Below are 24,988 nucleotides of genomic sequence, written 5' to 3'. Positions count from 1 at the left end.
ACTGGCAACTCGGAACTGCAAATACGTGTAATAGTTGAACAAAACTCTCGTTTGGTCAACTAAAAGAAGGAAGAAAAACTGTTATTTTTGTGTCAAATAGTTGGACAACTGTCCACGTACACGTCGAACTTTCGCTGACAGCTGCCACCGGGGGGCGTCCAAGTTGGAGTCCGGGTCCGGGTCCGGGGCCACGCCCCCTCACGCCTTAATGCACTCGCTGCAAATTAATATTGCAGTTTTTTTCCCTCCCTTCCCCAACGAACTTTTTGCAAAAAAAAAATTGAGGCAAGGACGAAGAAGAAGATAGTTGGCCCAGAGTTGAGATGAGAAACTGGTAAGAAACTTTTAGCGCGTCTGCGTTCATCTTCTGTCTCGTTGTTGTTGTTGTTGTTGTTTTTGCTGTTGCTGCTGCACAAAAATTAGTTTCTTCACTTATTGAAATGTCAATGGGGATGTCAGGCAGAGACGACGACGACGACGACGACGACGTCGACGTCGACGTTTTCCCTAGCCCAAATTGTAATTTCCACGTCTGCACATCTTTTGCGAGTTTTCTTTTTCACTCGCTCTGCTCTGCTCGTCGTCGTTTTTAGTCCTGGCGTCAATTTGCTTGAAATGCTTCGTGCCAAATGATTTAGCGTCTCGCGTTTTTTCATTCCATTTTCACACACACAGACACACACACACACACACACAGACACACAGACAGTTTGTAAAAAGTTTTAGCTTTTGTTTTTCAAGCTTGCCTTGGGGGACTAAAGGCAGCCTCAGCTGTTTGGCAGCGCGTTCGTCAATTTAGCCTAATGATATCAGCGGGATTCTAAAAAAGAAACAGCGAAAGAGAGACGCAGGAGGGGAGAGTGGAGTGTGGAAAAGGTGCGAAACTGAAATTTAAACAAATTAAAAAGGGAACCTGCTCACAATTGACAGGGCAACCAACTACGATGCGATCCAATGCGATAAAGCAATGAGCAAAAAATGCGAAATAAAAAGGTTCACGCTTGTCGCAGCTAATGAGCTTGAGCCAAAGCCAAAGTGACAAAGTTACAGCTGCTAACTGAACCGCAACAACAACAACAAAATAAAAAGGTCATTCCGCTAAGTGGCTTGGCTTAATCCCTCCCCTCCCCTTTTGGCTTTCCCCTCTAATCAAACGCCCACGCACATTTTGTTTTGTTTTCAATTTTTGTTTTCGGGGTTCATCTTCATTTTTATCGGTTTATCTAATGAAAGTCGCGAAATTTTCTTCGTCGCTTTTTTGCCACCACATAAATTAATGTCTTGGCTCATATTTAAAACGCTTTTCTGGTAATTAATCAATTTGATTGATCATTGCCTCTTCTGACTGGCTAAAACATTCTTGTGTCTATTCTGCTCCTCCTCCTTCGTCATCCATTCAAAAGTCACTTGAGAAATGATGATGGCACATTATATTTGATAAATATTTTAAATACTCGACATTATTGTTTGCCGTTTTGCCTATTAAGCCAATGGAGATAAATGACTTATGAGTTCGTCACGCTCAATTAGCGTTATGTAAACAGTCTGTTAATCGGGAGCAGCTGCTGTTACTCCACAGACAGCTAACTAAACGTGCAGTCAAATTGCATTTTGCAATCTTCAATTAATTCGCAAATTCAATTGGCTGAACCAAAGAGGAAGAGAGGGAGGGAAGAGGGTAGGTAGCTTAGTTTGGGGTCAAGCTTCCATTACAGCAGCTTGTCAGAGTCTTAACAGAGCGCACTGAACCACTTCCCCACTTTCAACATTTTGTTGTTGTTTCCCACATCCTGTGGACACGGCAAAGCTTTTAAATCCCCAGTTTTGAAGTGCTTGCTTGCTCGCTTGCTTAACAGCACGCTGGGCTGTGCAGGGCTGTGCGCTGAAAGCTTTCGGCTAAAGCTTTTAACGCTCTGTTAAGGCGCCACACGATTTACATTATTTAAACAGCACTCGCAGCTTTGTTTGCTCTCACTCTCTCGCTCATCAAACACACATGCTCTCAGCTTGCTGGACCATACAGTGCGGCTTGACTAAGACGAACAGGTGAGTAAATTGAAAATTTGACTACAACTTTAAAACGAATCTTTTAACAAACTACAAATCTATGTTAGATATAGAAATATCACGCTTAAATTTAAGAAAAAATATTATAAAACAAATCATTTTGGAATGGAAATAATAAAATATATCTATCTCAAGAAAAAACATGGTTAAAGGAAACACAAAAATACAGCAATTCAATGCATTTTTATGCATTTTATTATATTGTTTTCGAAGTGTCTAGAATATTATTTATCTTTGAGTGACAACAATAATTTTCCACAACATTATTCAAGAATTAATATGGAAAAAATATAAAAAAATGCACAAATAAACAAAAAATATTTAATAATATGTAAGACATTATTCAAAATGAAATGAAAAATAAATAGAAAAAATATATTAAACTATATTTAAGTCATCTAAAATATTATTTAATCTAATCTTTCAGAATAAGAAAACTCAATTGAAAGAAGATTCTATGTTAAACTTTAAGCCAATAAACACAAATTTAAATATCACGACAATATTTATGATAAAATATGGGAAAAAGAGAATAAACTACAGATTTAAAAACAAAACCTTAAATAATATATTATATAAAATTCAAAGAAAAAAGAACTGAGTTCAATGACACATTCAAGAAATACTTTGACCCAAAAAATATGCACTATAATATTTTTGATAAAATATGGAAAAATATACAATAAAATACACAAACGACGCAAAAATCGTGAATAATAAGTTAGTCTTCTTTCAGAAAAAGAAAACTTTGTTCAAGTGACACTTTCAGCAATATGCATTATTTATCCCAATAATATTTAACATAAAATCTAGATTAAAATATTACCAAATACTCACATTGAAGGCAAATCTTAACTAATATATTAGATACCCTTCAAAGGAAGAACTTTCAGTTCAAGGACAGTTTCAAGTAGGAATCCACTTCAAACTAGCGAAATTGATTAAGCCACATCAATAAAACATTAATCTTGAAAGACATTTCCAAGTTATTAGTCTATTTACATATTTCTTCCTAGAGCAAAGAAACGTTCCCATAGAAACGCATGAATGGACGCATGATTTATGCATTCACTGCAAATCTTTGTGTGTGGAAGTGTCTTTAATAAACAATCTCAAGTGTGTGTGGGGCACATGAAAGATAATCCTAGGCGTATTTAAGAGCCTAAAGCTGTTGACTTCGACAGCAGTTTTGTGACTCAATCAGCAAAGCGTAGTAAATAGACGAGATTCATCAGTTAAATGGCTTCGGCAATCATTGAATATAAAGCCCGGTTCTATTTTTGTTTTTTTTTTCTGGTTTTTTGAAATGCGGCTAATACGCCTCGCAGCAGTTTATCGCACCAGCGAGTGCCTATCAACCACATTATCAGCTGCTGCTGGCCTTTTTTCTCCGCTTGAGCCTCGCTTGTGAGCTGGGCAGCCGTAGAAACGCCGGCCCCGTTGCTAATACACAACTCTGCGGGCTTATCAAAACACAACATCAATACAAACACACACACACACACACACACACACACACACACACACACACACACACACTCGCATGTACACACACCCACGTGGCTCTCAAAGGGAAAAAGCGTGATGCTAATCGCATTTGCCAGTGACATTTTCCACACAGTTATTTTCATTCTTTGCACATTTGAATTTGCATTTGCCGTTTGTTTGTCCCGTCCCGCAATTTGCCAAGTAACGGCATTTTGTTGTTCCATTCTAGTTTAATTGAAAATTGTGCTTGTGGCTGTGATTTAAGCACATTGCGTATACGACTAGTTGTCGTTGTAGTTGTAGATGTAGTAGTGTGGGTGACATTTGTAATGCTAAACACATACGCATATTACGCATACGCAGCGTGTGACAATCTGGCAGCAAATTTGATTGTCATTTTTATTATTATTGCCGCACTCACACACAATGAGAGGGAGAGAGAGGGAGAGCGAACGAGTGGGAGAGAGAGAGAGAGAAAGAGAGAAGGAGACGGCAATAGTTGAAGGCGAATTTTTGCTTGAGTTGCTTTTATTTTTGCAGAGGAAAGTGCTTAGGCGCTCTCGAGTCTTACAAGAGATTAACAAAGCATTTAATCTTGGCTTGGCATAAAATGACACAGCACACACACCAACACACACACATACAAACACACAATGCACACACAGTGACAGGGTTAGATTATAGCTTGCTGCTTTTCTTGTGTTTTGCTTTATTTATTGTGGCGCTGCTTTCCCCCATTTTTGTATTTTTGCTGTATTTTGTTTTTGGCTTTTTATTGACATTTACTTGCTTAACGTGCGCCTTTCGTGCTTGTTTGCTTCTTCCTCTTTTTCTTATTGTTGTTGTTGTTATTATTGTCGTGGGTTTATTGTTGTTGTAGTTGTAAATTTGTTTTGCTGCCGTTGCCGTTGTTGTTGTTGCTGCTGCTGCTGTTTTTTGTGTGGTATTTCAGCAAAACTGCAATAAAGCGAATTTTTCCACACGTTGCATACTTTTAAGCGCTATACACACACACACACACACACACAGAGAGACACTCACTAACACAGTCACAGTGAGTCGAGTACACTCACACAGCGTTACAAAAACAACACATACAGAACGAAAATTGCAGTTACTGCCGCGAAGCAAGAAGAAGCACCAACAGCAGTCAGCTACTCGTGAATTTTAAAACAATTTTTATACACAATTTTTCATGATTTTGTTGGCCTGCTGCTTGTGCATTCTGTTTTGTGACTCTGCACATTCGAGTTTTGTTTGGCAGTTATTTGTTTTTTGTATTTATTTTGTTTTTTTCATGTTATTTTTTTTGTCGTATTTTTGGCAGTAATTGTTAATTTGTTTATTGTTAATTGCACACGCACCAAAAACACACACACGCGCACGCAACACGCGCACACACAATGTTAAAAGACGAGAACGAGGAGAACGACAAGGAGAACGACGTCGACGACGACGGCAACGACGATAGCGACAGCGAAATCTGTGAGTTGATTATAAAACGACAGAGCAAAAGTTAGCGCAACACTAGCAAAAATAGCAGCAATGACAGCGCGGCTAGCGGAGCGAAGCGAACCGATTTTTGCCGACGAGCGCAATCTCGAAAGCTTTCGCAGCTGGAAGCCTGCCAAATAACCAGAGCTAGAGAGAGCAGCAGCACCTTGGAAGGTGCGAAAGCTTAGTGCTGCTTGAAGAAGAGCGCAAAAGCTTTGCGAAAGAGCGTAAGCAAAGAGCTGAGAAGAGCTTAAAGCGCATGCGCCGCCACATGAAGGCTGGAAAAAAGGGGCTTAGAAGTGCGCCAAAGTTTGTGAATTTATGTGTCAGTGTAACAATGGAATTACCATTGCAATTACCAAACACACACATGCATATCATACTATATACATATACGAGTGTGTGTGTGTGACTGGCTGCTGTCCAATGATGCGTGACTGCATTGAAGTGGACGCGACACAACTTTTTGGCCTGCGCCTCATTAGTGTCAAGGCAAAGAGTTCAAAATTGGCATAAAGCATGTGCCACAAGTACGCACATTACATGCTGCATAATGCATGCCACGCCCACACACACACACACACACAGAGAGAGCGTGCACTGCTATTAGCCGGTTTGACATGCCGGGTCGAGCCCCGTGTCCAGAGTCCAAGGCAAAACAGCAGCAGACAAAAGCGTTGAGCGGCTGCACAGCAATTGCAAGCGTAGGCAGGAAAGCGCTGGCATTTCCACATCATCATCATCATCATTATCAGCTACTGCATAATCATCCTCATCATTATCAGCTTCGTCATTACGATGATTATTTACAGCAGCAAGCAGCAGGCAGCAGCATGGTTGACGTTGACAAGGCTGCAAGCCGAGGGAGTTGCAAAAGAGAAAGTTTTTCCTTTTTGCCTCCTTGCTTGCAACTGTGTTTGCTTAGGAGTGTGTGTGTGCCAGAGTGTGGCTGTGTGTGTGTGTATGTGTATGTGTATGTGTATGTGATGCCTGGCAGTTTGTTTTTAATCAAGGCGAAACTGGGTCAGTTTGGGCTGCAACTAAAAATATCATTTATGTTGCCCAGCCAAATGCGCCAGTTGACTTTCCCTCCACATCATCCTCATTCCCCATTCCCCATTCCCACTCCCTCTTCGCTTTATGTGCATGCATTGTGTGCTCAGTTATATAGATATACACACAAATACAAATACATCTATAGTATATTTGTAATTCCACACGTCATCGTCCTCCGCAGAGTTACAATTGGATGCTGTGTTAATTGCTACAGAAATTCATTGCGCTCGCTCTGTTAGTTAACAGCGCCGCTGTTAACAGTCACTGTTAACAGCAGTCAGCAGCCAACATTGTTGACCCAGTTCCGTCTATAAATAGAGCACACTCACACACACACAAACACACACAGCATACAGTTGCCGTTTCGTCAAAGAGCGGGAGAGAGAGCAGCGACTTCAATTTACAGCAAAGCCAACTACAGCTTGGGGTTGACTCTATACTCTAATCTATACTTTGCTCTACACTCTATCAATTTTCGGGGGTTAGGGGTTGGGAGCTGGGACTTATGATGGATTTTTTGGGCAATTGCAACTGTTTCACAAAAGGTTTATGCGAATTACATTTCTATTTATAAGTCACTTAAGACTTCTGCCAAAAACATTGCCAACTTGATGGATAACTTTTAAGCCAATACCAAAGAGTTGAGTTGAGTTGAGTTGAGCAGATGGGGTAATGTGGCCTGGCACAGAGAGCTATCAACAGGCCAATGGAAATGGGTTTCGTAGTGGGCTAGAGAGTAGGTGACAAGTAAGTATAGTGAAATGTAGCTCGATTGTGATAGATGGCATACTTTGGAAATTGAAAAACTGAACTTTCTATTGCATTAGTATTGAAGATTGCTTAAGAGCAGGGATTAGGTAACACCTTTTGGTTATGGCGACATATATTTCAACTTTAATATATCCTTTTATATTCAATTCTATATTGGCAATTTATAAAGAACAGATTTGCTTTTTAGGAATTAAGAATTTCCCTAAAGCATTTATAATAAAATTGTATTGGTGATTTCTTTGGTCATTTAAAATAGAAAATAGCACTTAATGAATCCTACACAAGATAGATAATTTTGAGCACTAATTAGATTGCCATTTATATGAAGAAATTTCAAAAGCAGAATTAACCTTAAGTACTCATTTTATAGGAGTTTTTGCGTATACACTTGTTGCCTTTTCACTAGTTACAAACAGTGATTTGGTTATTTAATTTGACTTATCTGTAAGATCGAATGTCATCATGTTAACAATCTGCAGTGAACAAAAATTTCAAAATGTAATACTTGATGTGCAATTAAAGATTTACAATTAATCAATAAATTGTTCAACCTATGTTACTTATCTAATAATTTCAGTCTTCTTAGCAAAGAATTTGATATGAACCACTCCGTATATTTACATCCAAAAGTGCAGAAAGTTTTCTTCCGTTACTTTGTCATACGCTTTTCAAGCTCAAGAGTTATCATTGGTTCCAATTTACTAATACTTTTCTAGTTTAATCTTTCTGATTAAAAATAATGAGTTTTCACTACGTATACGTAATAATATATAACATACTCAAAAAGCTGTCATAGTTCATTGACATCGCTCTCTAAATTACTCTCAAACATATTTCTTCCCTTTATTTCCCTTTTCTACAAATAATTAGATTGTTTTTAATATTTTAAGCTATCACTCACCTCGGATGATGTGAGATAACACATGCGCGAATCGGTGCTCTCGATGGAGGCTTGTTGTACAATTCCGTAGCGTGATTCACGATCACTTAGATACTCAGATCGCAAGCTGTCTTGTCTAATAAATTCCGCACTGCAAGCGAGAAAACGAAATGACATTAGTAAACAAATCTAATTAAAAGAAATATAAGTTATACCGTTGTTCTAGGGAATCAGCACGAGCACTCTTATAACCAGAATCATTGAGGCTGCTGTCCTGACGCAGCGATGGCAACGAGTCCCAGGGCGAACGCTTGTGTCCCGAGCCGGGCACTTGTTGCGTCATCATGCCGTGACCGGAACCAGAACCAATTGTCGAGCTGCCCGAGCGCCAGCCATCCGAGTGACGGAACCATTGAGCGCGTGCCGATTCGCCAATGCAGCTGGCGCAACGGGAATTGGAAAAGCTGTGTGAGAAAAGAAGGAGATTAGAACTAATTCTTAAAAGTATGTAAACCATACTTACCTAGCATTGTGATCGGATAGATAGCCACGATCTCGTTCACGCTCTCGCTCGCGTATTAACTCATTACGATCGCTGTAGTATCCATCACGATCACGATCACGCTCCTTATCGCGTATGGTAGACAACGGACGATGTGGGGGCAACGGCAAAGTGGAGGATTTGGCATTGGCTGCGAGGATAAAAGAGAAACGAAAATAAAGTGAGATTTGAATAGATATCTAAATACACACACAACTAATTGAAAGCAAAACAACAGCGACAATAAAGTAGCGCACAAGGACAATAATTACGATATAGTTTAGACACTGAAACTGTTTATAGAGGTGCAATGTCAATGGAACTACTTACGCCTACGTAGTGGATATGGGCTGCGCTGTGTTGATCCTGGTAGGCTTTCAGCGAATTCTGATTGATTGTTGTTATAGTTGTTGTTGTTGTTGTTAGCGTTATTATCGTAGTATATCGTGTGCGAGAGTTTTGTGTATGAGATCGGAGATGAGCATGTTGTGATATGTATGAATAGCATTTATGTTTTAATTATTTTAATCGATTTATTAGAGAAAGAGAAAAAGAGAAATAGGGTACAGAGAGATAGATATATGATGGCAAAATAAACTAAAACATTGATCAAAAGTAATTAAATTGAATTTAAAGGGAAGGAAGATCGGCTTCAGCTTTTTCACATACACGAAACACGCATAGGAGAGCTTGCGAGCTTAAAGCTCTGCTAATATAAAGGGCACTAAGACAAGCACACTTAATGGGCATAAATGTGAGTGGTTTCATTAAATTCGAACAATAACAGTGTTATAGTAAAGGGATCTTTATCAATTCTCTGTTTTCCATGTCTAAAAACAGCACATCTAAACTATTGAAATCTTTTTTTTTCCATTTCAATTAGCGCGTGACGTACTTTGCGTTGTTTCTTTTGTGATTCCAATTGAAATTCCTTTGGCAGCTAATCTGCATTTGTGTATCGCACAGTGGAATAGCCAAAGGGCATTTGGCATTAATCGGATTATCACACTGCACTCCCATTACCATCGCCATCGCCATCACCATCAGCATTTCCAATCCCAATCCCGTATCCATTCCCAATTACCTGCTATCAATCGGAATCGCAATTGCAATTGCAATCGCAACATGAAGCGAATGCTTGTGTTTGTTTAACTTGATTGAGACATTGATGGAGGGCATGAACTGAACTGAATTGAACTGAGAGCGAACTAGAACTAGAGTGAAAGGAAGGAAGGCGGCACAAAATGAAATGAAGCCAACACAAAAAAACAATTTCGAAAAGACCGAAAACTAGAAACTACAACAACAACGAGAACAAAACGAGAGACGGGGACTGAGAGAGAGTACAGAGAATAAAACTAAATGAAAAATGTCTACGGACAAACACAACGGCAAATCGAATGTGAACCAAAAAGCGGGTAACTAAACTAAAAGCACAAGGCAAGCGGGCAGCATGGGCAACTCACCCAGATTCTCCATGCTCTGCGAGAGCAAAGCCTCAAAGGTGTGCAAGCTGTAGGATTCGGCATCCATGCCCTTGGCCAACGTGTTGCGCAGATGCATCTCGTACTCCATCAACAAGCGGGAAGTTGGGCTGCCCGGCGTCGGTGTCACATTCGGTGCCTGCTGATGCTGATGGTGTTGATGCCGCGACGAACGTTGTTGGGGATGCGGCTGATGCTGTTGCTGCTGCTGTTGTTGTTGCTGAGACGATTGCTGTTGCGGCTGCTGTTGGCCATACGATTGATCCTGATCGGAATTGCCGTTGCTCGAGCTTGGCGTTGTGGCATAACATTGATTATCAAACATGACGTTATCCGAGGGCGGTGAACCCTCAATGCAGCTACGTTCGCGCTCACGTTCCAGCTCCAAGTATAGATTACGCGGCGGATAACCACGTCCAATTTCATGCGAAGATCTGTTCGAATCGAAATAGTACCAATGTTTAGTAACAGTTGAAAACAAATTGTCAGCAGCTAAACTCACCTCGAGCCGGAGAAGCGCGACGACTGACTGCCGCCGCCGCCGCCACTGCCGCGTCCCAATGTATTGTTGTTCATGACATGATGGCCACCTCCACCGCCGCCACCACCGCCCATGGCCATGTTCATGGCATGCTGATGCATGTGCTGGGGGCCCAGTGTTTGAGCCGTATTCGCGTTGTAATAGTTGTAGCGACGTCGGCCCATCTCCGGCGAGGTGACGGGGCTCTCGGTGCTGGGCATCGGCTTTAGCATGCGCTTCAGTGTGCTCGTATCGACGTTCATGTCCTCGGTGCTCTTGGTCTTGCGTCGTGTGTTGTTGTTGATTACGTTGTGCTGGTGGTGCATGTCGTGCGAATGCGCATCGCGTGTCTGCAAATTCGAATGCATGAAAGAGAGATTGGCGGTTAGACTAGAGACTAGACAAAAGCCAAGCCAACTGAGTGGAGAGTGTCGCATTCTCAGCTGATATAGTTATTTAATCACTTTTGCTTCTGCTTCGCTTCACTCACCATATCTTCGTTGAAATCCTTGCTGCGTGTGCCCGTCGATTTGGTGGAGGTGCCCACACTCTGATGCAGTCCACCGCCCACCTGGGTGCCCTCGCTCTTCGACAGATCCATGTCCATCTGACAGGCACCGCCATCGTCTTGGCCCACCTGCGAGCCCACATGATTCTGTGTGCACATATCTGAACCGCTGCCGACGCCAGTCACAATCACACCCGGCGTATTGGTGTTCACACCCGCATTGGCCACCATGGCGCCATCTTGGCCCTTGAGCTGACGTTGTAGGGTATCTGTGGGGTCACATTGGATGGTAAGTTAATCAATTAAGTGATTAGTGAAAAAGTATAAGACTAGCTATTAAATTAAGACAATCATCCTAAACAATCTAACTAAAATTCCAGGGAGCACCAGCTGATCTGAACTTACTTTTTGTACAAATAAAATTTACAAATTTTCTAACCGAATTCTTCACTCGATTATGGTACAAACATTTTTGTTCTACAAATCTATGTATGTATACTGATCCTTGTGACTTTTGGTCGAGAATTGCTAATATGTACAATGAACCACGTGCTGAACCGGTTCAAGATGATTTTAATCACTTCTAAACCATGAGCCCTAGATTTCATAATCGGATATTAAAGATCAAAGTATATAATAATCTAATATTCGATATGGGATCTATCGGTTCAAATATCAACATAAAACTCGTTATACAACAAAAATCTAATATTGGAGCGGTTCAAAATGGTTTAACAGCTTAAACTCTAAAGATCACCATTAAAAAATCGTATCGTAATCGTAATCCTATATTGAATCAATACAAATAACTGAAATAATAATAAATAAATTCTTTCATTAAAATTTCATAAAATTTTAAAAATTTGTTTTAGAGCCATTAAAATGGCTAAGCGGTTCAAAGATCAACGTAAAAACCTTGTCAAATATTAAAATTTATATTTGAGCGTTTCAGAATGGTTCAACTGGAATGTTTTAATAGCAAAATTGATTACAACCATCTTCCAGTGATTTCAGCAAACTATATTTAAACTGTTTCCTATTGTGAACCGGTTCAGAGCAATACTTAATAGTAATTCAGTTTAAAATAATATTAAATTTCAAATAGTTGTAGTGTAGTTACTTACCGCCTGCTTGGGATGGGCCACCACTGGCGACATTGTCGTAGAGTGAGGTGCTGCTCACGGCGCTTACAACTTTGCCCTGCTGCTGACCATCGACATCGGTGATTCTGTGGGAGCCGACATTACGCGGCAACGTGGATGAACCTGCAATGAGTATGGCGATGAGATTTGATGGGGGATGCGGTGGAGGACTTTTGGCGCCTAGTTTTCTTTTCTTTTTTTTTTGCTAAGTTGCGGTTTCAAAAAACTGGTATTCGATAGTGATAAGTAGTAGGAACCATTTCGTATAACATTATGAAGAGAGACTAAGGCTAAGCGTAACTTAAAATCACCATAAGGAACCAGAGGACAACGCGATCGACGACGATAAATAAAAAGGAAAGTGATAAACTTGCAACGCAAAAGCGAAAACAAAAAAGAATAGGCAAAGAAAACGTTTTGAGGGGGAACGCTAACATTGAACTAAGTAGAACTAACCGACGATTTGGCTTTATAGAGTTGAATAGTTACTTGCTCGATTGAGTTGCGAGTCTCAGTTTGGTTTTTGGTTTGGATTTGGATTTGTTCTCTCACCTCTAACACGTGGATCGGTTCTCAGGCGCGCATACTGCTCGGCGGACATGCAGGTGCATTGGGGCTCTTGGCGCACCCGAGACGGCGACGCGGGGGTGCTGAGCGGCTTTCGCTTGGCCTTCACCTTGCCCTTGCCCGGCGGATCCAATTTCAGGGAGTAGCTCGACGAGGCCTTTCGTGAAAATTTGAAAGAAGGCGACTGTAAAACGTCGCACTATCATTAGGTTAGTTGATTGGGATAACAAGGTTCTGTGTGTGCGGTTTCTCTGCTTTTGCTCGAAATCTCTCTTTCTCTCTTTTTCTCTCAAGATCGCTTTGATCTCTCGGTCTATATCTGGCTCAAGTTGGTTGGCAACTTGGCGAAGTTATTGATTTGTTAGCTGTTTTTTGCTTCGTGTGTGACTTAGAGAGCTACTAAGTTGGTTGAAGAGTGCATTAAGATTATTTAGTTAGTTAGTAACTTTTGAGATGTGCTTGAAGCCTTGAATTTGCTGATAACAATACATATAGATATATATATTTAAGTTTAGATAGAGAGATATAGTTAGTAGATAGTAATTGTAGTTGTAGTTGTAGTTGTAGTAAAGATAGTGAAGTAGACAAACATACACATACAAGCATTAGTTAATAGCTACAATTAGAGTTGAGTTTAAATTGCATTAAGTTGAGTTTTGTTTGGTTTTCAGATAGAAGACTTTTGAGTGCATTCGTTTAAGTAGCGTGTTTCTCTATGCTTCTATAAAAGCGGAGCGCTAGGCGCATTGGGATTATCTAAACTTACGCCTAACAAACGCTTTAGCTTGTGGATAATATTAACATTAAGCTTAGTTTTGATTAAATTGCTGCATTAACATTTAGTTATTATTGTGAGCATATGTGCGTGTTGCTTCGATTTGCATTATTATCGCTATCGATGTTTGATTTTAATTCGGTTTTAGAAACCTTTTCAAAATGATTTTCCAAGAATATATCTGTATATTTACTGCTTGGGTTTAAACCTCACGTTAACTCGTCGGTTAAATATTTTAAATTCTGTGGTTAACTCTTTTTTTTTTTTGGTTAACTTGTGCTTTTTTGCGCCTCTCTCGGCGCTTCTCAAAATTCTCTTTTTTTGGATCTATTTGCTAATACTGCTATCGTTTAATCGATCTATTCTCAGTTGAGCATTGTTTTTGAAAGTTGTTTCGATAGTTCTTTAACCGCCCACTCGGTTCGGGATAAGGATGGAGCTGGGGTTCTCGGGTTGAGGGGATTTAGGGCTCATCGGAAACGGTTTGCAGAGGATAGGTAACGGTATTGTAGTAGAGGATACGTGCGATTGTTTTAAAGCGTTTTGCGTTTTTCTTTTGCATTTTCATTGTACGTTCGGCAAATATTCAATTCAATTCAATTATCAATTATCAATTGTGCAATTTTCGTAATTCGCAAAATTTGATTTCGTTCATTAGTTTTTATCGCAATTGAAATTTTCAGTTAAGTTGGTATTTTTTATATTATTTTCATTTTTGTGGCACATGTGTCAAATGCAAACGAATCGAGTTGGAAATATAACATATATATTTATACATACATAAATATATAATAATAGTAGAAAGTTGTTAAATAAAGTATTATGTTAGAGATAATAAAAGCATTGTTTTTTTTTTTTAAGTATTTTTTTGATTTGGAGGAGGGACAGAGTTTTCATAGATAGAATATAGAATTGTAAGTGTACATTTAGAGAAGTATAAATTTATAATTATTTATGTTATATTGTTGTTTGTTGTAGTTGTTGTTTGTTGTTTTGTAGTTGCGTGTGTAAAAGTTTTGTTGAGATATATTTTTGCAGGTCGGTTGTTTTATTTTTTTCGTTATTCAATTTTTTTTTCGAGGTAAACGTACGAAAATTTGAATACATTTTACAATAAGTATATATTTTAAGTATCAAATGAAATGCATCAAAAATGAAAGATTTTTCAAAACGAATTTGGATTTGGTTTCGTTCGTTCGATTATTAGATCGATATTAAATATATATTTCGATTGATTTTTTTTTATTATTTTTTTTTGTTTGTTGTTTGTGTTTCGAGAATGATTTCGAAAATGATTAGAAGAGAGAAAAAGAAATGAAAGAATATATAATATAAATACATTTAACAAATTTTAGTGGCTGTGCCGTGTTTTAGGTAGTTAGTCATTGTATGTGTATGTGTGTTTGTATGTGAGAGTATTTTGTTGTGTGTGTGTGTGTGTGTGAGTGTGGGTGTGTGAGAATGTGTTAACATACATAGACACAAGTAAACCTCTTGGGGATACACACACACACTCACACGCACAATCACACACGCAAAAAATACATTTATAGTAGTAGAAAATGAATGCAGCTGCTCAGTGGTCTGGTATTTAACTGGTATTTAGTTGGTATTATCTGGTATTTATAACTGTTATGCTCGGTATGCTCGGTGTGTGCTTGGATTGCTTTGGTTTTAGCGATTTGTGATAGATATTTATTGGTTGTTTTTTAGGTTTGATGGGGAAAGGGGTTGAAAACTCGTGAGACACACATAAAAGTGAATAGATATAGTAGACAAGTGACAACAGAGTTACAACGACACATAGGGATACGTTCAGCAGTGGACATTTTTACATATGAATATGTATGTGTGTGTGTGTGTGTGTGTGTGTGTGGTTTATGATCTTACACATGCCCCGACTAAAGGGAGGAAGCTACGAGATTATGGGATTTTCAATAGAGTTAACTTTCTCTGTGGTGACAGTTAAAAAAGAAGAGTTGAGACATTTAGCTTGACAGTTAACAGTTTGGTAAAAACGTTAATGTACTAGTAAGTTAATTGTAAGTGAAAGTAAGTAAGTAGTAGTAGAAGTAGTAATAGCAGCAGTAAGAGTTGTATTTTCGTGTGTCGTGACAAACAAATAGAATGAAGCGATACTAACGTATTTTTTTACAATGTAAGATACCTGCAACAAATGAGGCGCAAAGTAAGAAAAGAAACGAAACAATTATTAGATACGAAAATCCAGACAGTTTCTATGTTTGACTGGTCAGAGTGTTCGGTGTGTTGTGAGTTTGTGAAGTGTTTCCAAATGCCAAAGAAATATCTTCTCTTTTTTGTCTATATACAATTCCTTTGGCATTTGGCTTAAAGCAGTTGTTCTAAGCTCTGTAATGATATATAGCAACTACGGATACAATTCTTACGTTTACGTTTTAGCCAAATTGTTTATTTTTGGAATGTTTTTGGTTATGAAAACAAAACTAAAGATGGAGAAAACAGAACTGAGGTATAATTTTCAAAGGTTAAACATAATGCCAAATTGCACGAAATTTATCGAAACTAATGAACGAGAATATATATATTATATTGTATATATATAAATATATGTATACTTAAGTATGTTTTACAGTTACAGCTGTTTATTGTTATTTGATCGTTTTTCTTTCTTTTTTTTTGTTGTTGATTCGAGAGCGTTTTGTTGTTGTTGTTGTCTGTTTTGTCTGTCTGTGTGTAGCGAGATGACAGTGACAGTGACTGCGACAAATGGCATGGCATGAGTTAAAGCTTGAATTTTGAATTGAATTCAGTTTCCAGATTGAAATGCATAGTTATAGGCTGTATACATCAAACATTCACCACGCTCGGTCATCATCATCATCATCATCATCATCATCACAGCATCATCAACTATGTGTGTGTTCTTTGAGCAGTTCCTTGCAATAGAACTGCCCAAATTGCTATTTGTAATTGTTAGTAGAGTGTCTGTGTGTGTGTGTGTTCGCTATGTGTTCTGTGTGTGTGTTTGTGTTGTGTAGTTAGTGGTTGGCTGAGGTGGCTTTTCTTCTTTTTTTTTTGGTGGTTAAGGTATCAGTTGAAGGTGGTTGTTGCTTGTCGTCGTTAAAGGCAAACTTGTGCAACTCGCAAAACTGTAAGAGAATACTTACACAGCATTCTCGGAACTGTTTGGCATCGATGGGCGATGTAAAGTTCAAGCCCCAAGTATCGTTAGTCATTGGATCCTTCCAGTAAACAAAGCATTCCGATGCCTGTCCAATGCGTGTGCCTAAATCGAAGGTAAACACACACGAACAAGTTAAACACACCGAAAGAGTAAGGGAAAGACAGGAGAGAAGAGAGGAGAGGAAAAACTCACCTGGCTGCACAAGTCGCACGTCGAGTATCTTGTCCACCTGACTGTTGTAGGCGGTGATGTGGAAGATGCACTCGGGCGAATCCTGAATGCATGTGATGTTGACAGGAACCAAATCTTCGGACACTTGTTGCCACTTGACGGTGCCGGCGCCGCTTGCCGATACGTGAAAGACCTCAGCCCACAACCTGAACGAACTAGCGTTGGTTAATAAAATCGTATTTGCGTTTGTTGACAATTAAGGCATTAAGTTTGGTTTTTGGAGAGTTGTAGTCGGGTTGTAGTTGGTTGTTGTTGGTTGGTTGGTTGGTTGGTTGGTTGTTGTTGGGGGTTTTCGGTTTTCATCCAATTCAAATTTTGTGCAATTTTTTTATTTTGTTGGGTGAATTCAATTGAAAGTAAAATCAAACAAAGGAAGCGCACAGTTGTTGTTTGTTGTTGCAGTTGTTCGTTTTTTTTGTGGATAGGATGTTGTAGCAGGTGGCAGATTTGTTGTAGTTGTTGTTGTTGTAGTTTGGCCGTGTGGTTTGTGTGTGGTTGGTTGGAAGTGTAGGCAAGGTCGAAAGTTTTACATTTGTTTTTAAGTGTTGTTTTCATTTCGTTTTTTGTTTGAAAGAAAGAAAAACCAGAAGAAGAACACAATTAGTTGATTACGAAAAAAGTTATCGAAAAAGGCGAATTCAATTGTTTTTTTTGGTTTTTTTTTTCGATTTTTGTTTTTTGTTCCATATTTACAACAGCCAGTCAGAGAGAACAAAAAGAGTCACACACAAAGAGTAGTACAGAGGAGAAAGTTGCCACTGTCACACAGCAATAATAGAAGTAGTAGTTGTTGCAACAACTGGCTGCCAACAAACAAACACTCACCTCAATAGATGTCCATCGCGACGACGAGAACTCTGCCAGGGTGAATCCTCATAGCGATAAGCCTTGCGCATCAATGGAGCACACGAACAGCTCAATTTGTTGCCCATGGCGCAGTTAGCACAGCCCGCCGCAGATCCTAAAAACGAGTTTACAATGTATTAGAATAATATCTATAAATTATTAACTTCATTACTTACCTTTACCAGAGGCACCCCGATGTCACCACATGCCGCTCACGTCCGCCTGCGAGAGCGCTTGGCCGCGATTTAGCGACTGCGACCGTTGATTATGCCGATGGCCGTGGTAGCGACTTCCGCGCTGCTAAACACGCAGAAAGAAAGCAAAGAAATTAGACACAATTAATAAGTAAATGGGTGAGACAACATTTAACACTTTTCTTATATGGGAATGCGCAAAAAAAAAATGAATATAAAGCAACTGCACATCAAGTCTGAAGATCGTTTGCTAAACTTGAATTGAACTATTGCATCTTAAATAAAACAGCTCATGTTTCTTTGAAACAAAAACTTGGACATACTAAATAGTTTCTTTTTTATATATTAGCTCAAAAAATGCATTTCAATTCATTCTTTTCTTCTGGCTGATCAAATGCAACTCAATCAGAATCTATCCATCAAATCATCTACAAGTAAAAATCCCTATTATAATGTAAATAGCTCAAAGAAACAAACAAAGCTTGGACATTAAAAATTAGTTTCATTCTTATATATTAATTAAAAAAAAGTATTTAAATTCATTCTTTGACAGATTTTCTGTCTAATCAAAGGGCACTGAATGAGAATCTAGCCAACAAGTCATCTTCTCGAAATATAATCTCCGTTTGTATTCATACTTTGACAGATTTTCTATATAGTCAAAAGCCACTGAATGCAAATCTATACAGAAAATAATCTACTCCAAATATAAGTAAAATCGGTACTCTGTATATAAAATGATCAAAGCTTACAATAAAAGCCCGTTTTTAGTTAATGTCTGAGCTAAATATAAAAGTTATTTTTGCAAGATCATTCTTAAGGATGGTTTCTCAATCTAGCCTTAAAAGAGAATCCATTTAGTTGGCTGATTAAATTTAAATAAGAGTAAATAACTCTAGCAAATCAGTGCAGTATTATTCTTTAAATATACCAACATAATATACCATAACAACACTAAGAATATACCGTACTATATATTTGGTACATTGATACAATACTGCATTCATTCGATGTTTTTTGATTTGCGGAACGGAAGTGGGATTGGAAAGAAACTAAAACTTTTCTTACAATGTGTCTAACATAACTTTACATCGAACCTACGCTGATTAAAATATAGATAAACAAACTAATCATAGATAATAATAGATCAAAATCAAACAATATATCACAAAAATATTTGTATTTATTTTATCCCTCATTGAAAAGATCATTTCGAAACGAATGCAAAACAATGCATGAAAAATGTGAATTTCAATGAAATATTTCAAACTCTTGCATAAATTAAAATGCATATTTGAACTTGAAGCAAATCTTTTGGCTATGAGGTAAGAGTTGTCTTAAGTTGTGCCACACACACACACACTGTTTGTGATTAAAACATTTGAATCAACCCACGCCGGTTATTTATTAACACCGTTGAGCGAGGTGCAAACGAAGCGAGTTCAACGCTATTTGCTGGCCAAAATGCAGTCGGAAAGCAAGCTTCTTGCTCCACCGCTCGCCGCTTGCCACATGCCGCATGCTTGGCGTGTAGGTGTCAACAATAACGATTAGAAAAAAAGAAAAATAAGAGAGAAAAAAAAATAAACACAGCAACAACACCTTGAAGATTAACAGCGGAAAAAAGTGCTTTGAAGTTGCTATGATTTGAGTATATTTCTGATATGATCTGATTCGATTTGATCTCGCTGCGTTTTATGTCTTTTGACACACACTGAGCACACACAAAACTTATTCGCGCCACATGTTGCACGACTTTTATTTATATGAATTTTCATTCCACCTTTAAGAAATATAAATATAATTATATATCTAAAAGTTTTTCGCTTTTTTCGGCCTGGCTGCAGCCTGTTGCCTTTTTTTGTGTTTGTTTGTTTGTTTTGTTAGCGATTCTATACGACTATATATACACTATATAAACTTATTTTGTTCTTTAGCTATTTTTGTTTACAGCATTTACCGAGCAGACACCTGTTTACGACCTTTGGAATTGTTTTAGTTAGTGTTTATATAAAGGTTTTTCGTTTTTCTCAGAGAACATCAAACTCGCACAATGCACGCCACAAACTCAGGCAAACAACTAAAAAACTGACAACAGAAAAGCTAAAGGAAAATCCAAACACATTTTCATTCATATTCAGACAAAGTTCCCTCTCTCGATCTCTCTTGTGCACTCACGTTGTCTCTTCGAAATCTCAAGAGCTTGCTGCTCGCCCACACAGCACAAATTGTTATGCTGAAGAGATCGAGAGACGGAGACTGAGACTGAGAGAGATCGGCAGATAACTATTTGTGGGGGCCCCGCATGCTGCTACATTCAAGTGGATGCCACAATCGTTGCGTCTGCACGTGTTTTCGTTTTTTGTTTTAAATTTATTTTTAAAATCAATCAAAAAGTGCTCATTCTCTAGCTGCCTTTCTCTCTCTTTCGATGTTTGTGTCAATCTGCGACTCGTCTGGCTCATCAAAATGCAATCAGGAGCGAAGGTGGCGACAGCTTTGGCGATTTTTGGGTCACAATCTCAGACAGCGGCATCATTGACAGATTGAATTGTCTGTGCCGCAGCCAATTGACAACTTGAAAGACCGAAAAACAATGCTAGAGATGACACTCAAGTAGAACTATCAAAGTGTTTGGCAAGCAGAAAACATGATCTCTTTCGATATGCAACTTAGGAACTGTTTTTTGCCCATCATCATTATTAAGTATTGTTCTGATATTCATACAAATATATAAAAGATATAGCTAAAAACTAATAATTTCGATGTACAAGCATCAAACATGATCTCTTTCGATATGCAACTTAGAAACTGTTTTTTGCCCATCATCATTATTAAGTATTGTTCTGATATTCATACAAATATATAAAAGATATAGCTAAAAACTAATAATTGCGATGTACAAGCATCAAACTTGATCTCTTGCGATATGTAACCTAAGAACTCTTTATAGAAAGTAAACTGATTTTCATATATAATTAGGTACATATTTTATATGACTAAAGATTTCGAGGTATTAGTTGCATTTTTAACAATTATATCCCATGTGTGAAAAAAATGTCACGTTTTTAGAAACTTTCATGCCAAAAATGAATCAATGACTATTTAGTAAAATTCAGCATCAGAGTCAAATATCCATTAAAAAAAACTGTTATATTTACATTGAAATTCACAAAAAATGAATCACGAACTATTTAAAAATACTCAGCTATATAAGAAGAGAGTATCTGAGTCAAATATTCATTAAAAAAATTCTTATATTAACATTCAAATTAATATTTATATTAAGCACAAAGAGTAAGATAATAGCTACATATATTTATTTTGTCTGGGAGACTAAGGATTAAAATTAGTAGTATAGGACAATCATTGAGCTTTTTTGAGGAAATTTTGATAAGGATGCCGGAAGATTAATTTCTCTAATTGGAAAATAGAGAGCACACAGAACAACATACCATAAAAAGAACATTCACTAAGTGTTCATTTAAATAAATTGAAGTGTTTAGTATGAAGAGTCAAAATACAATAGCTCGTCACAGGACAGAAAGGAATAAATGAGTAGAGCGCAATATTCAATGATAGTTTTCTAAGGAAATTTTGTTAAAGAAGTCCCCAGATTATTAATTAAGAACAAGATTAAAAACAATATCTCCAGAAAAAGATTTTACATTAGTTTTACTCCAAAAGAAATATAAATTTTTAGAATCAAGAGTCAAAAGACTATTGCTCTATAGATGTTGACACCGATGACATTGAGTTTCGACAAGGAAATTTTGTTAAAGATCAAGATTATTAAATGAGAACCATCCAGATTATTAAATTATTAACCCGACCAACATCAATAATTCCAAAAAAAATATTTAGCATTAATTTTATACTAAAACAAATATAAATCTCTGGCATTAAGAGTCTGAATACAAGTAAGCTATAGATTTTCATATAGATGGGAACAGGGACAATAAGGTAATAATAATAAATATTGAATTTCTTTAAGGAATGTTTGCTCAAGAAGGGGAATATTAATCTACAACTCAAGCAAAAATAATGGAAAAGATGGATCTTCTTTTTCTTTTAGAAGTTGAAACATAGATTTAACCTTATCTTCATTACACTTTTTAAAGCCCTCCTGTTTTTGATTAGATTGTTAAATTGAATTAGAAATTTGACATTTTTATACACACCTCCACGTGGCCCCAGCCATCGGCATTCATTTTAACAGCTGCCTCGACACTTTCCTTGGCACCCATTTTGGTTAGTTGATTATTTGTTTGTTTGTTTGTTAATGTTGTGTTATATTGCTAGTTAGTTAGACTTGTTGTTGTTGTTGTTGTTTGGTTGATTGTAGTTTCAGTTACAGTTACAGTTAGTTGTAGTTACAGCTGTAGTTTGTTTGTTTATCTTGTGAATATATTGCTTAGAGGTCGCTGCAAATTGTGCACTCGAGACTCGCGACTCAACTCGACTCGACACGACTCGCCTCAACTCGACTCGACACACACAACTCGAATTGACAGGACGACGAAGAAGCTGAAGCTGAAGCTGACGACCGAGTAGGAGGCGAAAGCAGGAGACGAAGTAGCAGCAGCTGTCAGATGTTATTTATTTTGCTGCTGCGGCTGAATATCTGTTTTTCTTTTCTTCTCCTTTGTGTACTGTTTTTTTTTTTGTGGGCCAGTCAGGCACCAGTCGAAACCAACAGCGAACCGCACTGAAGCACAGCACAGAGTCTCAAAACCCAGGACCTAGTGGCGTCTGCGTCTGAAAGTTCGAGTTGAGTTTCAGTTCAGTTGAGTTTCGTTTCGTTATGCTGAGCGCGGCGGAGATATAAATATTGAGCGGATTGACGTTGATGTCGTTGCTGCCTCTCTCTCCCGCTCTCTCTCTGTCTGTGTGGATGCTGTGTGGTTGCCGTTGAAAGCGACTTTCAATCAGGCTTCGTCAAGTTGAAAGGTGCGTTGAAAGCAGTTAAATAATAGAACAGCCAGAGTGTACTGTGCTTGTGCTTGCTTGCTGCTTGTGCTTGCCTCCTCTTGAGTGCCGACCGAGTCCTTTTATATCCCTTATATCCTATATGCTATATATGATTGTTGTCTGTATTATTAATGCAGCCTTGCCTTGCCTTTCCTTTATTTTCTTGCTTTCTGCTGCCTTTCACAATGTCACATGAAAATTTCACTTTTGGTGCGGTTTGCTTTTTTTAGGTTTTTTACTTTTTTGCGGTGTGTGTGTGTTTAACGGTGCGTATGATTAATTTATGCTTGCTCTCTATATAGTAATTAATTTTGTGCCTGCTATAATTATTAATAGTATGATGTATTATTATTGTTGTATTGGATTAATTGTGCTCGTTTCACTATGTGTTTTTGCTGCAGCTTTTGATTTGGCAACGCCTTTTGCCTTTTTTTTGCAAATAAAACACACACACAAAAAAAACACAAACCGATTTTTCTTGTTCGCCTCTCTTCTGTTTTTTTTTTCTTTTCGTTTTTCGTTTACTGCCAATTCCTTGTGCTCGTCCTTAAACTTGTTGTGTTTAGTTATTTGTTAGTCAGTTTTTTATCGCGTTGCTGCTGGATTATTGAGTGTTTGATTATTTGGGAATGTTGAAGTTTATTTATGATGCGGCCGATGATTTTTATTCACAGCAGGAGCAGCAGCAGATGACGAGGACATGTCGTCGCTCTGTATATTTGTGTGTGTAGCCAGCCTCCTGGCCTGCCAAAATACCTACAAAACTTGACGAAACGAAATGTTTTCACTTAACGAAGCACACACACACACACAAACACGAGAGAGCGCAACGCGAGAGCAGAGCAGCGCAGCAGCTGAGAGCAGAGCAGAGAAAGAGAGAGAGTGAGCGCGCGGGCAGCGCAGATGAGCTTCGAATTACAGCGACAGCCGAAAATTGCCTGCGCCGCTGTTGTTGTTGTTGCTCTTGTTGCTGTTCTTCTCTCGGCTGCTGTTGCTGCTTCTGCTTCTGCTGTCGTTATTGTTGTTGTTGTAGTACAACATATATTTTAATTTCGATTTCTTTCTTGCTTTTTCGTCGCTTGTTCGTCGTTATCCTTTATTTTGTATGCCTCTTCGCTGTGTGTCTGTGTGAATGTGTGTATTTGTGTGCTTTGCTTAGAGGTATGTGCAATCGTTGACTGCTGCTCTCCCCTCGCTCTTCACTTCGATTCTGATTCTGTATGTGTGTGTGTGTGTGTGTGTGTGTGTCTGTCGCCGCCCTGTGCTTGTGCGTGTTTGGCTAAAAACGTTGCATAAATCACCACACCTTAATTTACTTAAATATCTTGATTTTAGCACAGCACTTTAAGCAATTTCGCTTACAATTCACCACAAACTTTCGTCGCTTTTGTCGTTTTCAATTTGCGTAGGCGATTTTCGTTGCGCTGCCTAAAAGCATGCTACACTTTTTTCGCCTCCCCCAAAATCGCTCTTCGCTCGCATTCTTGTTGTTGATTTTTCGCTTACTTTTTTTTTCTTCTCCACTCAGTATGCATGTGTGTGTCAGTGTCTGTGTGTGTGGGTGTGAGTGTGTATTTGTGTGTGTATGTTGATGTTGTAATTTTATTTTTGTTAATCTGTTGTTTTTTTGTTGGTTTTGATTTGTGTGAAAGTGTTAAAAGCGTTTCTTTTTGTCAGTTGCTTGCTGGAAAAAAGGCAGCACCGGGAGCCCAAACAAGCAGCGCGAGCCACACAACCGTCGACTTCGAAAATCGCTTTGACTTTGCGAGCGAGCGATACGAATGAGCCACATCAGCCGTCGCTGTCGACGTCGCAGCGCATCCTTAGCTGCTGCGCGTCGCAGTCGACGTCAGCATCGCTGCAACTGTTGGAATGTGTGCCATATTTTTTTTTTTTTAGGGTGGCTGCTGTTGACGACGACGTCGCTGCCTTGTGTTGTTTTTGGTGTATGGATGCTGCTGCTGATGCTCCTGCTTTTGTTGCTTTTGTTGTTACTGCTTCGTGTTCGTACGCATTTTGTTACATTTATTTTACATGTCGCGTGCTCTTGTTGTTGCTTTTAGGACGTCAAATGAAAGTTTTTGCCATTCTGTTTCACTTTAATGTCTCCCCGATGCACGCGTGTGTGTGTGTGTGTGTGTATATGCGAGTGTATGTGTGAGCATGCATGCGCTGGTGTGCGTTAATGTAATATTAATGTTATAATTTGCTAGGCGTACGCGACCAAACTCAACCCGCTCTCAGGTAGCCTGTTAGCCACACACACATATTCTTTAACATACATATG

General features: G+C 38.5%; 2 protein-coding genes across 2 annotated transcripts in view; both read right to left on the bottom strand.

Annotated features, from left to right (window-relative positions):
- LOC132793386 (protein still life, isoform SIF type 1) overlaps positions 1-17,622 on the bottom strand; it is a 105,924-nt gene extending 88,302 nt beyond the window's left edge. Inside the window, 12 exon segments of the mRNA XM_060803302.1 lie at positions 7,778-7,907; positions 7,972-8,220; positions 8,280-8,448; positions 8,628-8,684; positions 9,764-10,215; positions 10,284-10,651; positions 10,792-11,078; positions 11,934-12,074; positions 12,504-12,702; positions 16,443-16,561; positions 16,652-16,845; positions 17,516-17,622. Coding sequence (XP_060659285.1) covers positions 7,778-7,907; positions 7,972-8,220; positions 8,280-8,448; positions 8,628-8,684; positions 9,764-10,215; positions 10,284-10,651; positions 10,792-11,078; positions 11,934-12,074; positions 12,504-12,702; positions 16,443-16,561; positions 16,652-16,845; positions 17,516-17,622 — 2,472 coding nt within the window.
- A 112-nt stretch (positions 17,623-17,734) lies between these two features.
- On the bottom strand, positions 17,735-21,998 carry LOC132793387 (uncharacterized). Its single transcript, XM_060803303.1, has 2 exons — positions 21,912-21,998; positions 17,735-17,833 (listed from the first exon to the last, which is right to left on the bottom strand). The coding sequence occupies exons 1-2, from the start codon at positions 21,975-21,977 to the stop codon at positions 17,735-17,737; spliced, it is 165 nt and encodes a 54-aa protein (XP_060659286.1). The 5' UTR covers positions 21,978-21,998.
- Positions 21,999-24,988: the final 2,990 nt, after the last annotated feature.

The sequence above is a fragment of the Drosophila nasuta genome, chromosome 3 (assembly GCF_023558535.2).
Source record: "Drosophila nasuta strain 15112-1781.00 chromosome 3, ASM2355853v1, whole genome shotgun sequence".
Classification (NCBI taxonomy): domain Eukaryota; kingdom Metazoa; phylum Arthropoda; class Insecta; order Diptera; family Drosophilidae; genus Drosophila; species Drosophila nasuta.
Note: the sequence above shows the minus strand (reverse complement) of the source record. Positions and strands in the feature narration are given on the sequence as shown.

Bases quoted from the DNA above. Each gene is read 5' to 3' on its own strand.
- LOC132793387 (XM_060803303.1), bottom strand. From the start codon at position 21,977: ATGGGTGCCAAGGAAAGTGTCGAGGCAGCTGTTAAAATGAATGCCGAT. The intron at 17,834-21,911 runs GTGTGTATAAAA...CGTGTTTAGCAG, and splicing joins ATGGCTGGGGCCACGTGGAG to CGCGGAAGTCGCTACCACGG.